The following is a 13,994-nucleotide window of genomic DNA, read 5'->3' on the forward strand; positions in this document are numbered from 1 at the left end:
GCCGCTCCGCGGCATGTGGGATCTTCCCGGACTGGGGCACGAACCCGTGTCCCCTGCATCGGCAGGCGGACTCTCAACCACTGCGCCACCAGGGAAGCCCGTTCTGCACATTTTAATAAACATAAAGCAGGCCTCTGAAGAGAAGGCCAGAAAAGTCTACTCTGGATTAACAGAGTTGACTCCATTGGACATTTAAGGTGAGTGAAAATCTGAAATATTAACAGGACTGTATATATGGTCTTAAAAAAAAAAATCACACCAGGACATTAGTATAGAAACAACAGCAAAATGAAATACCCCTCTTCTTGGGATCCAGAGTTGCACCATTTAATGAAACTTTTCACTAGCAGATTAATTCTCCGATCATCTCCAGCACCATCTCCATCAATTAGGAGACGCTTCCGTATGACTTCGTCTGGAGGAAAGAACAATGTGGATTAAAATGACTGTCTGGCTCTTGTTAACTTTCGGGGAAAATAACCAATACCATTACTTATTCATTAATCCAAAAGAAAATTATTGAAATGTAAATGTACTTAATGCCACTGTACATTTAAAATTGTTAAATTTTGTTAGGTTTTACTATCATATATATATATGGAAAGTTATTAAGTGTTCGTGTCAGGCACTGTTTTAGGGGCTAAGGTTATAGCAGAAAAAAGCCTTGCCCTCACAGAACTGGCATTCTACTACCGGATTGTTGAGTAGAAATAATTTTCGGGTACTACCAGGGAAATAAACCAATAATTCTCGGAGAACTTTTTTTTGAAAATCCTGTTCAGACAGAAGGAAGTCTAAAGCATTTATGTCTCTGACTAGTGTGAGGTACTGGTAAAAGGGAAACAAAGAAAAGAAGATTTAAAAGATGTAGTGGCAGAATAGGAAAAGAGAATGAGATGGGTCAGAGAAAAAGGAATAGGTTTTTTTTTTTGCGGTACGCGGGCCTCTCAGTGTTGGGGCCTCTCCCGTTGCGGAGCACAGGCTCCGGACGGGCAGGCTCAGCGGCCATGGCTCACGGGCCCAGCCGCTCCACGGCACGTGGGATCATCCCGGACCGGGGCACGAACCCGTGTCCTCTGCATCAGCAGGAGGACTCTCAACCACTGCGCCACCAGGGAAGCCCTGTTTTTTTTTTTTTTTTTTAAGTGTAATTTAAAAAATAAATTTATTTTATTTATTCATTTTTGGCTGCGTTGGGTCTTCGCTGCTGCACAAGGGCTTTCTCTAGCTGTGGCGAGCGCGGGCTGCTCTTGGTTGCGGCGCGCGAGCTTCTCATTGTGGTGGCTTCTCTTGCTGCGGAGCACAGGCTCTAGGCGTGCGGGCTTCAGTACTTATGGCACACGGGCTCAGTAGTTGTGGCTCACGGGCTATAGAGCGCAGGCTCAGTAGTTGTTGCGCACGGGCTAAAGTGTAATTTAAAAAATAAATTTATTTTATTTATTCATTTTTGGCTGCGTTGGGTCTTCGCTGCTGCACAAGGGCTTTCTCTAGCTGTGGCGAGCGCGGGCTGCTCTTGGTTGCGGCGCGCGAGCTTCTCATTGTGGTGGCTTCTCTTGCTGCGGAGCACAGGCTCTAGGCGTGCGGGCTTCAGTACTTATGGCACACGGGCTCAGTAGTTGTGGCTCACGGGCTATAGAGCGCAGGCTCAGTAGTTGTTGCGCACGGGCTTAGGTGCTCGGTGGCATGTAGGATCTTCCCGGTCCAGGGCTCTGAACCCATGTCCCCTGCATTGGCAGGCAGATTCTTAACCACTGCACCACCAGGGAAGTCCCCCCAAAAGTGTAATTTAGTTATTATATCTGTAATGTTTCTTTCCCCATGAGGACTTTTTTTTTTTTAATAAGTCTGTCTCACTTTTGTTCCAAGGAAAAGAAAAAAGAGAAAAAGGAATAGAAAAGCAGTGCAGATGATAATGATGAGTAACAGGTGGGGCCCCAAAGGGTCTGCCTGGCAGCCCTGACCTAACGTTCTTCCTGGACAAGATAATGCTGGATCATAACAAGAGAAACGCAAATTGAAACCACGGTAAGGTATCACTTTAATCTATCATATTGGCAAAGATCAAAGACCTGATAATCAGTGATGGCAAGGGTGTTGAGAAATCGCACTTATGCACACTGATGGAATGCAAACTGGTACACTCTTTGCAGGGCAGCTGGCCAATAATACAATATTCAAAACGCACATACCTTTCTGACCCCATTATCCCAGTTCTAGGAATTCATCCTATAGATACATGTGCACCCATGCACAAAGATAAATGTAAAGGGACATTCTTAACAGTGCTGCTTGTGGTAGAAAGATTGCAAACCTAAACATTCACCAGTAAGAGACTGGGTAAATTATGAAACATTCATTAAATGTAATAATATGCAGCCAGAAGAATAGTGTGGATGTATATACTGATATCAAAAAAATCTCCTTAGATATGTTAAATAAAATGAAAACAAAACAGGTGCAGAGAAACAGTTTGCTGCCACTTGTGTAGAAAAGGAGGAGGCCATGTGTGTATATGTGCGCCCATCACATATATGTTTGTGTATTCAGAGAATATCTTTGGAAGAATCCACAAGAAACTGGTAACAGTGGCTGTTTCTGGTGAGAGGGATTACAGATATAGGATGAGAAGGGATTTAATTTTTATATGACTTTGTAGGATTTCTTTGTTTTCTTACCATGTGCGTGAATCTAAAAAAAATAATTTTTAAAAGTGTGAATAATTCCTGGAGAGCCTGCAGGATGAATACAGAAAAATCTTTAAACAATAGTTCCTGTCTGTAGGCAGAAGTATTTCTGAGCGCAGGTGCAACCGAGATAAACTTTGGAAGGCAGATGGCTCCAGTTTTAAAATCTATTCTGTGACATCAGATAAACATTTTTAGAATTAGGTATTGTTCTCAGAGTCATGGCTTTGACAGATGGCTCAAGCTACAGATTCATCGAGTGTTTTAATTTTACACTTTAAAATATAAACTAATGCTTTCTGTATTTAACCACCAACAATGTTATTTGAGGAGACTAAGGACAAATCACAGTCCCTGAAGAGATTAAAATGCAGAAAATGAAATTGACTTTCTAAAATCACAAATGTTTTAACTTTGTTAAAAGTAAACATTCAGTGGGTGAGCAATCCAGTGGTCAATTGAGGCTGTTTAGTTTCTTTTTGATCTTCTTATCTCTAATCTTCCAAGCCCCCAAGAAACCCCATCTTCCTCTCAGATACCCAGGCACCCTACTTTATCGAGGACCAGGGATTTCAAATGTAAATGAATTCAGGGAATAGGGAGTAAGGAAAGTGAGGAGTAAGGACCTAAAGGGGTAAGCTATTACCAGAGCTGGCTCTTCAAGAGATTTGTAAAGTTCGGTGACTAACTAAAAATGTTTCAAATACATTTTGTGATCTTGTCAGCTGTATACTTAAGATCTGAGCACTTTTTATATATGTATGTAATATCCTAATTACAGAATTTTTTTTTTTTTTTTGCGATACGCGGGCCTCTCATTGTTGCGGCCTCTCCCGTTGCGGAGCACACGTGCAGGCTCAGCGGCCATGGCTCACGGGCCCAGCCGCTCCGCGGCATGTGGGATCTTCCCGGATCGGGGCATGAACCCGCGTCCCCTGCATTGGCAGGCGGATTCTCAACCACTGCGCCACCAGGGAAGCCCATAATTACAGAAAATTTTGAAAAATGTTTAAAGCATTGTACAGGCCAAATAAACTTGGGAAAAAGGTTTGTCAGGGCCCACCCTATGTCTTGTTCTGTTTGCTCTCCAGCCTCTCACACTGTGTCTTTACATTTCTGATGCTCAATAAAGATTTTTAAATAGGATTTGTGGTGCCTGCCTGGGACCATCTGCCCTCCAAAGAGTTCGTCTCAATAAAACACTAACAAGGACTAGCAGCAACCATCTTATTTTCAGGTCCATAGCAGAGATTTCCCTTCTTGTACAAAAGACACAAATATTTGATCAATGAGCAGATGTGTAAGCAGGTACCGGACTAAGTTCTGAGGACATGAAGTAAAGACCTGAGCTCCTTCACTCTAGTTGGAGAAGTAACACCCATATGAATACACACACACACACACACACACACACACACAGAGGAAGCTGGGATTGTTAAATGAGTGACACACACAGCAGGAGATTAAGAGGAGAGCTTCCTTTAGCTTGGGGGGAACAGGGAAAGAGGATTTTGAGCTGTTCTTTTGATACTTGAAAACCATCAGTCAAAAAAGCCAAAAGGCATTTTAACAGTATCTATCAAAATTTCAAATAATATGGCCTCTTTGACCCAAAAATCCTAGATATACTTGCCTATATGCAATATGACATGTTCATCAACAGGGGGTTAGATAAATTTCAACATAAGAATATGATGGAATACTAAGAAGCGATAAAAAACAAAGAATGAGGAAACATCTGTGTACTGGGAGAGAGAGAGACCACTTAATACAACTTGTTAAAAGTGCAAGGTGAAGAATCATATTTATGGCATGCTTCTTTTCATATAAAAATGGGGGGAAATAAGAATATATATTCATGTGTTTATATTCACATAGATATCCTGGAATGCTATACAAGAAGCTAATAAAAGGGGTTACCAAGGAATTGGGGCAGTATCAGTTGGGGAGCTGGAGGACAGGCTGGAAGATGGGGAAATATTTTTTATATTATTTGATTTTTGAACCATATAGGTACTCAAAATCTGTTAGCTGTTGTTTGAAAAAGCAAGCTATAATTGTGGTGATGGTATCATAGGTGTTTGTATATGCCCAAACGCATCAAATTGTACACAATATGCGTAGTTCTTTGTGTATCAATTATACCTCAATAGAAGTGTTAGAAACAAAGAAAGCAAGCTAAAGTTGTTTCCCTACTCCCCATCCCCACCCCCAGCAGGCAGGGAGAAAGCCGTGAGCTAAGGCAGAGATGTGGAATGCAAGGCTGGATCTGGCTGTGAGTACTCTAGGACAATAGGGAGGCTGGATGTGTGTGAAGACAGATATCATCATCGAGACCCAAGTTCATAAAGGCAGTTAGAGGTCAGATTATGGGAGTCCACAGTAGTAAATGCCATCCTGGTAGACTTGGACCTTCCTGGTAGGCAACAAGTTGGAGTTGCTGAAGATTCATGGCTGGACTTTCTAGGAGGATCAAGTTGAGGGCAGAGTGTACAAAATGGAACGCAGCTGTGAAGCACCTAGGAGGCTACCAAAGCATAGGCAGTAGGAGCTAAAATGCCATGAATTAAAGCAGAGATTAGAATCGCAGGTCCCGGAAGGCAAATTACGAAAGGCAGGGGCCAGGGCCAACACTGGCCGGCACAGCACGAGGAGGAGTGCAGTCTGATGAGTTCTGGTGAGGGGGGATTCGCTGTCCAGGCATTCACGGGTCTTTCTCCTACTTCAGTCCTATCCCTCTTTTGTCTACAGAGCATTTCTTCACAGCCAGACCCTGGGCCAGAAGTCAAAACCTGGGTCCAACGTTCTGGTTAGTCCACAGTGCTTACTTTGTGTTTGTGACCAACTTTTAACTTCACCTCTAAAAATGGGAATAAAACTATCCACTTCATGGGACTGCTGTGAAACTTTATGGAAATAAAAGTGTACAGAGGGGCATGATGCCTGTTCATTGTAGGAAAGAAAAAAAGGAAAAAAAAAAGTTCTTATCTTCATGCTAAATTTAATTCACAATTTAATGTTAAAAAGTGAGTACATGTTGGAGATACATCTATAGATACATCTATATACCCATGTAGATATATATGAGGCATACAAAGTTTTGTCCAGTTATGATTTCTCACAAATTTGCTTGTCTCAAGCTTTGTACTGTAAGTTCATGATATTTCTAGCTTAAACTGCATAGGCAGTTGCTGCCTAGGAAATCCTCTGGGGATGAGGATGATTGAAATAACATACATAAAGTACAGAGCACAGCTCCAACAGCAACAAAATAAAACCAAAGGGTAAGTTGCCAGTTTGCAAACAGCCTCTGTTCTTTTTAAATTTAAAGACGGCCAGCTGCTGACAGTTCCCAGCGTGTATGATACCAGCATTGTTATTTTTAATGGTACCTCCTCAATTAGCTCTAGATTGAACACACCTAAACATGTTCTGTTTACTATATACATTGACTTCATAAATTATCATGCTGAAACTCTGTAAGCAATCTGGATGCTAATATTAATCCTGGCGGGCCTTGGCCCACCTGTAAAAATGGTGAAGATGGCTTAGAAACTATTTCAGTGATGTTATCAACATCATTCCTCAGTTGTCCCAATTACTTTCTTAACTGACCACGAGGATCAAAACCATCTGGGAAAAGCCTTGAAACCAAAATACCTAACATCTGCTCTGAGAGTGGTGGTTTTCCACCTAATTTTAGGCTCGTAGGAAGATTTCCTACTGGATTCAGTTATATGTGTGCCATAATTATATCTACAAAATGTCTGCCATTCAAAAATCATTTTCAAATCAGTTATGACACGTGCATGGTGACAAGCAAATATTTACTCAAAAAACTGGGATGTATTTTAGACCCTTTCCTGTCTTATATGCCACTTTCTACCTAGAAGAAATATGTCAAGAAGTCCTTTTAAAGGGTTAGATTTTAATGCCCGATTTTCCATAAACAGGCTGGAAGAAATGACTGCTTTACAGTCACTAAACCAACTCTCCATTTCCAAGCCTCTGGTTGGATGACACAGCCATCTTAGGAATTTTCTCATTTTAGTGTGGAAAGGACAATCTCTCCTAAACCCAGACTAACACGGCTTTCAAAACCCCTAATTGTTATTCCCTCAAAGTGGCTATTGAAACCTTGATTACAAAACAAGTTTTCATACCCTCTTGGAGCAAATACTGAAAAAAGGAAAGAGAAGAACAATTTGGAAGATAATGGTGGGCCAAGTTCCAAAACACTTACTTCAGGGACATGTCAAGGCTTGACAACCAGTGATAAGAGCCTGTTATGTAACTTCCTCCTAGGGCTAAGCTACCGCCAAGCGTGCCTGCCGATCTGCTAGACCGCACAACTCCTGATCTCACCTGCTTTCAAGAAATAGCAATTCTGTGATCTAACAGTGAGGATAAGCATTTCCTTTCTGAAGGCAGTTTAGCAAGAAATTCTGCAGGCACACAAGCACACCACTGGCTTTTTCTTGGTGTTCCTAAACACTCTGGATCCAAACTGAAAACCACAGGAAGGGATAACGAGATAAGATTACACAGGAAAAAACAGCTAGCTACTAGGAAACCAATGAGGCAATATGTATTTTAATTAAGAATACATATACCCTTGACCTGTCTTCTAGAAATGATTCCCACAAGTGTACAAAGACAACTATGCATATATCTCCAGTCATACTATTTGTAAGAGTAAAAAACAGAAAAAAAAAAAAAATGTTTACAAGGGGCTTAATTAAAAAATATATATAACAGAATATCACAAAATAAGGTAGAAAAAGCTCCAAAAGAACTCAAAGATGTATCATTAATTATGGAAGTATAGTTCAAAAGAGCACGTAAACGTTTGTGTAAACTTTATACATGCATACCGGCACACCAACTAACATATACATAATGCTTATAATATGCTAAGTTATCCTCACAAGAGCCCTATAAAGTGGATATTACCCCTATTTACCAATGAAGGCACTGAAAGTTACTTGAAGGAGTAAAGCTGGGACTCAAAACTCAGGAGTTTGATGCCCGAGGTGTTTTTTGCCTTTTATGGCATTTAAAAACCATTCTGGAAGGGTACACAAAAAAACACCTTACACTAATTACCTCTGGGAAGTGGGGTTAGCAGTGGAAGGTGAAGAGGGGAAGGTTTTCACTTGTCGCTTGGTGCATTTCTTCTTAAATTTCCTAACGTGTATTATTTGTCTTCCTCACAGTATCAACAGTCGTTATCTGGATAGCGAGCTTATTGGTCATTTTGAGGTATTTTTCTTCACTTTTTCTGAATTAAAAATTCTCATCAGTGTTCTTTAATAAATCTATGATGTGTTAACAAGAAAAAAGAAAACTGGCTTGACTTGACCTATTAACTAGAGGAGAGACTAAGGCCATGTAAAAACAACGTGTGTGTAGATTCCTCTTAAGAGTCATCACTAGATCACCATCGCTTATGGGTTATTAAGCTGAATTACATATATCCCATTGTGTTGGATTCCTCCTGGTAAAATAACACCTAGCCCCTCCTTTCAAGGAGCTTAAAATCATTAAAACAACTTTTAAGGTCAACAATATTAAGACACAAAGAAGTCAGGTGGAAAGAATAAATAAGATGGTTTGATTCTTCCATGTAAATATGGATCTCTCGGGAGACACTTAGGCCCAGTCTAAATAAATTGCTGATACCAAAGTAAATTACATAAACCAAAATTAAATTAAACATTAAAAAAAGAAAAGCAAAAAAATGAATGTTGAAGGCCTTTGTTTTTCTCTAGATTTATTTAAATGTTTATAGAGTATGGCCCTAATAAAGTCAAGGTTGAAACTCCAATCTTGCTTTGAGATACCTTTTATCTTGGCTAAAGAAGTTATTATTTTATATTTGAACTGCTTCAGAAACCCCTGTGCTGGGACCACAGATGAGGGCAAAAAGTGGTCAAATCCATTGGCACTAGTGAAAAAAAAAAGCCAAGCAAACTCCTTGGCCACAAATGTCTAATTAACTTTCGATCAGCAATTGAGATTGGAATAGCGGCAGCAGCAGACACTTAGCGTTTGTACACTCCTTTATTTGATGACCATAACTCTTGTTTGTTTCCTTTCACTCTGAAAAGTGTCCTCGTTTGGACAATCAATTAAATGGTCACTCAACTTCGAAGTGCTTTACATATATTAATCACGCTTCATCCTTGAAAACACCCTATAAAGTATGTATTATTGTCTTCCTTTTACAGATGAGTAGTGTCACCTCTGCAGTCAGAGGAATATATACACAATTACATTATTAGAAAAGCCATAGTGCCATTCCGTTATTCTGTCATATTGTTCATGGGCATGTTAAAAACCATTATTTCAAGTTTTAACAAGCATATTATCCATGCATGACACTTTCTAATTTAATAAACAACAACAACAAAAAAAAAACACTGTCAAAACCAACAAGCTCTATGAAATGGAGTGTACAGCCACATCCTGCTCCCATCCCCCTTCTCATCTCCCATCTGTGGCTCTGGCATATCAAGATATACACCTAATGTTCTCTGTACTGAAAAAAGTGCTTCTGAAACACTTTCTATCAGAGTACTAACACTGTTTAACACCCTTTAAATGAACACAGACAAAATACAAACTGTGAACATAGTTTAAATTAACAGAAACAACATCTAAACTGTTTTCCAGTTAGCCAGAATGCTGGGGTGGCAACAGAGGAGAGTGGCTTTGCCAATAACTAGCTATATGACAGTAAGCCACTAACTTCCTAGGACTTCCACTTGTCCATCTAAAGGCAACGGTATTGGTGATAATATTTATAGTTCAGTATCTATAGGTAACAAGATAGCATCTCTCTCCTTCCCTTTGAGGAGGGCAGTTCCTCCAATTAACCAATGTGTCCTTGTACAGGAAATAAAGAGGTTCTCCTCCAAGGCCTCCTAGTCCAATTGGATATGCAAACCCAGATGTAAGGACTACACAGAGGCACAGCACCTTGCCAGACACTCAAACTTGGAAGAGGACATCAGCCCTCCTCTAGTCTCCAGAGACAGGTATTGGAACTTCTTCAAGACCTTTTCAGGAGGATGATAGAAATATGGAGGCCACCCACTCCTCAGTCCTCTCCACTGTCATGTCATCATCCTAATCCAAGCCCACCTTGGAGTACTTCTCGTTGGCCTCCCTGTTTCCATTCTTGCCTTCCTAGAATCCATTCTCTACACAGCAACCCAGAATGATGCAAAAGATGTATCACTAACTCTTCTGCTTGAAACCCTCCGATCACTTCCGAGTGCCCACAGAAGACAACCTGATCTCCTTTCCATGGCCTGCAAGGCTCTATTTCTCTGACCTCCTTTTGTATCCCACCCGTCCTGGTCCACCTGGATCCAGCCCCAGTGGCCTTCCCCATTTTCCTTAAACGGCACAGAGCTTGTCTGCACCTCAGGCCTTTGCACTAGTTGTTGCCTCTATCTGGAATACTTTCCTTGGCTCTTCACGCAGTGGACCCATTCAGGTCTTAGCGTAAACATCACTTATCAGAGGTCACACCTGAGCACCTGATTTTAACCTAACTCTCCACAGCCCTCCCCCATTACTTTCTTATTCCATCTAGTTCATTCTCAGAACCAAATTATGCTCTTTCTCAGAAATTATCTTACTTACTTGATTGCATGCTGTTGCTTCCCTCCCCCAAGTAAGAGTCGGGTCTTCCTCTATACAGTCTACTGTTATAACCAGCACTGTGCTTGGGAGGCATGCAATAGATATTTACATTATGTATCACTCACTCCTGCTTGAGTCTTACCAAAAGCTCAGCTGAGGAAAATCAAGTTTACCGAGATTACCTAAAGAAGTTGTGGCTTGTCCTTTCCTCTATGGTCTAGATAATTCTTAAAACAAAAAAAGCCCAAAAACCTTGCTCTGAAGTAAGGCAGACCAGCAGCGCTCTTCACCTAAATAAACCACATGGTCTATCTGCTTTGGAATGCCTTTCTAAGTTGTGATTTAGCCTTCTTTGACCTAGTAAGGCATGTGCTAAGAAACAGGTTTATGAACCTCAGTGCTGAAAAGAGGTTAAGGATATGACACTGGCTTTTGTTTATGAGGACCCTAAAGAGAAGCTTATTTTTTAGTGTTAAAATTTAAAAAAAAAATTTTTTTTTAAAAAAAACAACAAAAAACCCCACTGCTTGTCCTGGGTATCTAATGTTGCCTTCCTGCTCTCATGAACACTATATCACAGGATGGCCTAGGTCCTGCCTCTTGGTATGGACAGCTAGGGAAACAAGTCACTTGCACCTTTAATTAACATACAGATTTGACCCCCTGATTACAAGGATCACCCCACTTCTAACTTCCTCTTGTTTTTACTAGTCTTGCTCTTCTTTTGGCCTTGTTTCCTCATCCATTTATTTTAACGTTTTCTCATTATAATGAGCTGCTTTAAATATTTTCTGGAATATGCCATATAAGTAAATTAAGTATTATTGGCTAGAGCAGAAATATACATAAGATAATATGGTTAATAGGTTAACCTACTGAAAGATCAACTGGTTAAGAGCAGAGAATATTTGATGTGAGTCCTGAAGAATAAATGGGCGGTCACCAGGCAGAAAAGGCAGGGAGTGGCAACCTGCACAGATAAAAGAGAGGGAGAAGGCACAGCCCTCATCAAAGGAAAGTGGAGGAGAGGCAAGTAAACCAACTCTTACATTTAATAGTATTTACTGAACATTACTATGTATCAGATGCAGTGCAAAGCACTTCACAACTTTTACTGCATCTAATTCTCAAAACCAGCCTATGAGGTAGACTGTATTATTATCTCCATTTACAAGGAATGAAAGTAAGGCTCAAAGAGGTTAATTAACCTGCACAAGGTCAGACTGCTTTTAAGTGGCAGAGTGAGGATTCTGATGGCCTCTTTGGATGTAGGGAGCATTTGACTGCAATCAGTGCATTTACTAGAACTCATCTTCCCTCTCCATTTCCCTTCTGACAAAACCTCTCTCTCCCCTGCCGTTGTCTACTTCAATGAATAGAGAAGTTTCCAATCAGAAACCAGGGATAGTCCTCGGCCCTTCCCCTCATATCCATTCGCTCTCCTGACATTTGACCTCATAAATTTCTCTCCCACCTGTCTACTTCTCTGCATTCTCTCTTGGTCCCAGCCTCTATCATCTCTCACTAGCACCAGGGCAGCTGCAGCTGAGAGACAGGATGCACAAGGGGGAAGAGGAAGAACTCTGAGCCAGACTGCTTGATGTGGAACTCAGGCTCTATAACTTGCTACCTGTGCAACCTGGGGCAAGTTACTTCACCTCGTTGTGTCCCAGTGTCATCTGTAAAGTGGGGATAATAATTAGAACATGCTTGACATACTAACATACTATATAGATGTTAGAAAGGAGAGAGGCCACTTAACTCCTCACTTTCCCTTCCCCTCATCACATAGTAGAGTGTGGTGGTTGTTTTTGATGCAAATCTGATAACATCCCACCAATGCTAAAAAAACTTTTAATGGTTTCCCACTCCCCTCAAAAATTTCTGGCTCATAACTTTCTAACTTCTAGCCAATACTTACTATCTTTGAGTTCTTCCAATGCTTTGTGGCCTTTGCACAAGTAGTTCTCCACCTGGCATACCAATCCAACTACATCTAGTTATCCTTCAAAAAACGGGATTAAGAGTAACTTTTTCAGGGAGGCTTTCTGATCTCTGAGAATGGATAAGCAATCTTTGTTACATGCTTCTACGGTTCCGAACCTTGAACTTCCTCTGTAGTAACGTTTGCTACCGTGAAAACTAATTATCTCACGTGTTTTTCCCACCAGACTGTGACCTCAGAGGAGGAAAAGGTCTTGCCTGTTGGTTCTGGGCTGTTAAGCCCAAGGCCTAGCCCAGGTGGGATAAATATCTACTGAATAAATGAAACTGGAATGAAGCGAAGTTTTAACTGGACCTTGAAGAGACTTCACTTCATTACTCCTCATTCATGATCACAAATTTGGGCCTATTACTCTTCCCCGCAGTGGCCTGGTCCTTCAAGGTGGAAACTCTGTCTACCTCCCACTCTTCAGAAATGGCCTTTCTATAGGCATCTAAGGTTACTGGCCACTCTTTCTTCAAATAGACCCTGCACCCCTAGGTCTCCCTTCCCAAATGTCAAAGGACTTCCTTACTCCTTAACTGGATACCTTCTTAGATTCTCCCTCCAGTTGCCCATCATGCTTGTCCACCTTCCCCAAGGTGTCACTCTATTTCTGCTCTCAATCTGTAGACCACCCCCTGGGCCCCTCCTTACATGGAGGGACCTCCTAAACTGTCCTCACAACTTTCCCGAAACCCAGCCCCTGCCTCTCCTCCGAGTCCATTCCAGCAGATAAACCACCCTCCCCAAGACATACACACAAATGAATCTTCTAGAGTCCTGATCTACCCTACGTGGCCCCATCCCTATACTGGCTCGTCTTAATACCCCAGGCACAGTCCCTGGCTGTCCTCCGGACACCCCGCCCACATCTACTCTTTTTAGATACTGTCCCCAGCTCCCTCTCGCTACCCCCAAGCCAGGACTAGTTCTCAGGCCTCAGTGCGATCCACCCCATGGTCTGGGGGACCTTCCCAATCTGTCCAGAGGTCTCCTCCAGGCGCCACCCTCTGTGCGCTGACACCCCTGGTACTATTGTCCCGGGACTCCCTTCTTTCCGACTTGGCCCGAAACTCTCGGCCCATCCCCGAATTTCCCACTCCCTTTCAGCTCTCCAAAGGTCCTCCGGACCCCCGGCTGCAAGGCCTCCACCCCTTCCTCCCCTTCGCCGCCCCTCGGGCCCCATCACCCCCACTCAGTGCTCCCTCACCACATCCTCCGACAGCCTGGACCCCTTCCGGGTACCATCCGCCAGCGCATAGCTGCCGGCCTCCCCGGGCCCCCACGTGTGCTCCCGGCCCCTCGACGATCCTCCCAGCGCACCCTCCCCACGCCCCGCGCGGCCTCGGGAGAGCGGGCCTCGGAGTTCGCGGGGCTCCGAGGGGGACGGCGAGGGCTCCGGGGAGAGGCCCAAGGGCTCGGGGGAAGCGGCCGGGAAAGCCCGGGTCTCCGAGGGGCCCGATCGGGGAGGCCAAGGGGCTCCCGGAAGCGGCGGGGGAGGCCGAGGGTCTCGGGGGAGGCGGCGGCGGGGGCTGGGGAGGCCGCGCGGCCCCGAGGAGCGGGCCGGAGCGGCAGCGAGCGGGCCTCACCGTCAGTCACGGCTCCCATGGCGTGCGCGGCGGCGGCGGCGGCGCAAGCTGAGGCGGCGGTTGGCGGCGGCGGAGGTCAAA

General features: G+C 43.0%; 1 protein-coding gene across 1 annotated transcript in view; it reads right to left on the minus strand.

Annotated features, from left to right (window-relative positions):
- THOC7 (THO complex subunit 7) overlaps positions 1–13,988 on the minus strand; it is a 20,607-nt gene extending 6,619 nt beyond the window's left edge. Inside the window, exons 1-2 of the mRNA XM_024746501.1 lie at positions 13,914–13,988; positions 298–415 (exon numbers count right to left, since the gene is read on the minus strand). Coding sequence (XP_024602269.1) covers positions 298–415; positions 13,914–13,932 — 137 coding nt within the window. The 5' untranslated portion in view covers positions 13,933–13,988. The remainder of the gene's footprint in view (positions 1–297; positions 416–13,913) is intronic.
- Positions 13,989–13,994: the final 6 nt, after the last annotated feature.

Source organism: Neophocaena asiaeorientalis, unplaced genomic scaffold (assembly GCF_003031525.2).
Source record: "Neophocaena asiaeorientalis asiaeorientalis breed wild unplaced genomic scaffold, Neophocaena_asiaeorientalis_V1.1 scaffold251, whole genome shotgun sequence".
NCBI lineage: Eukaryota > Metazoa > Chordata > Mammalia > Artiodactyla > Phocoenidae > Neophocaena > Neophocaena asiaeorientalis.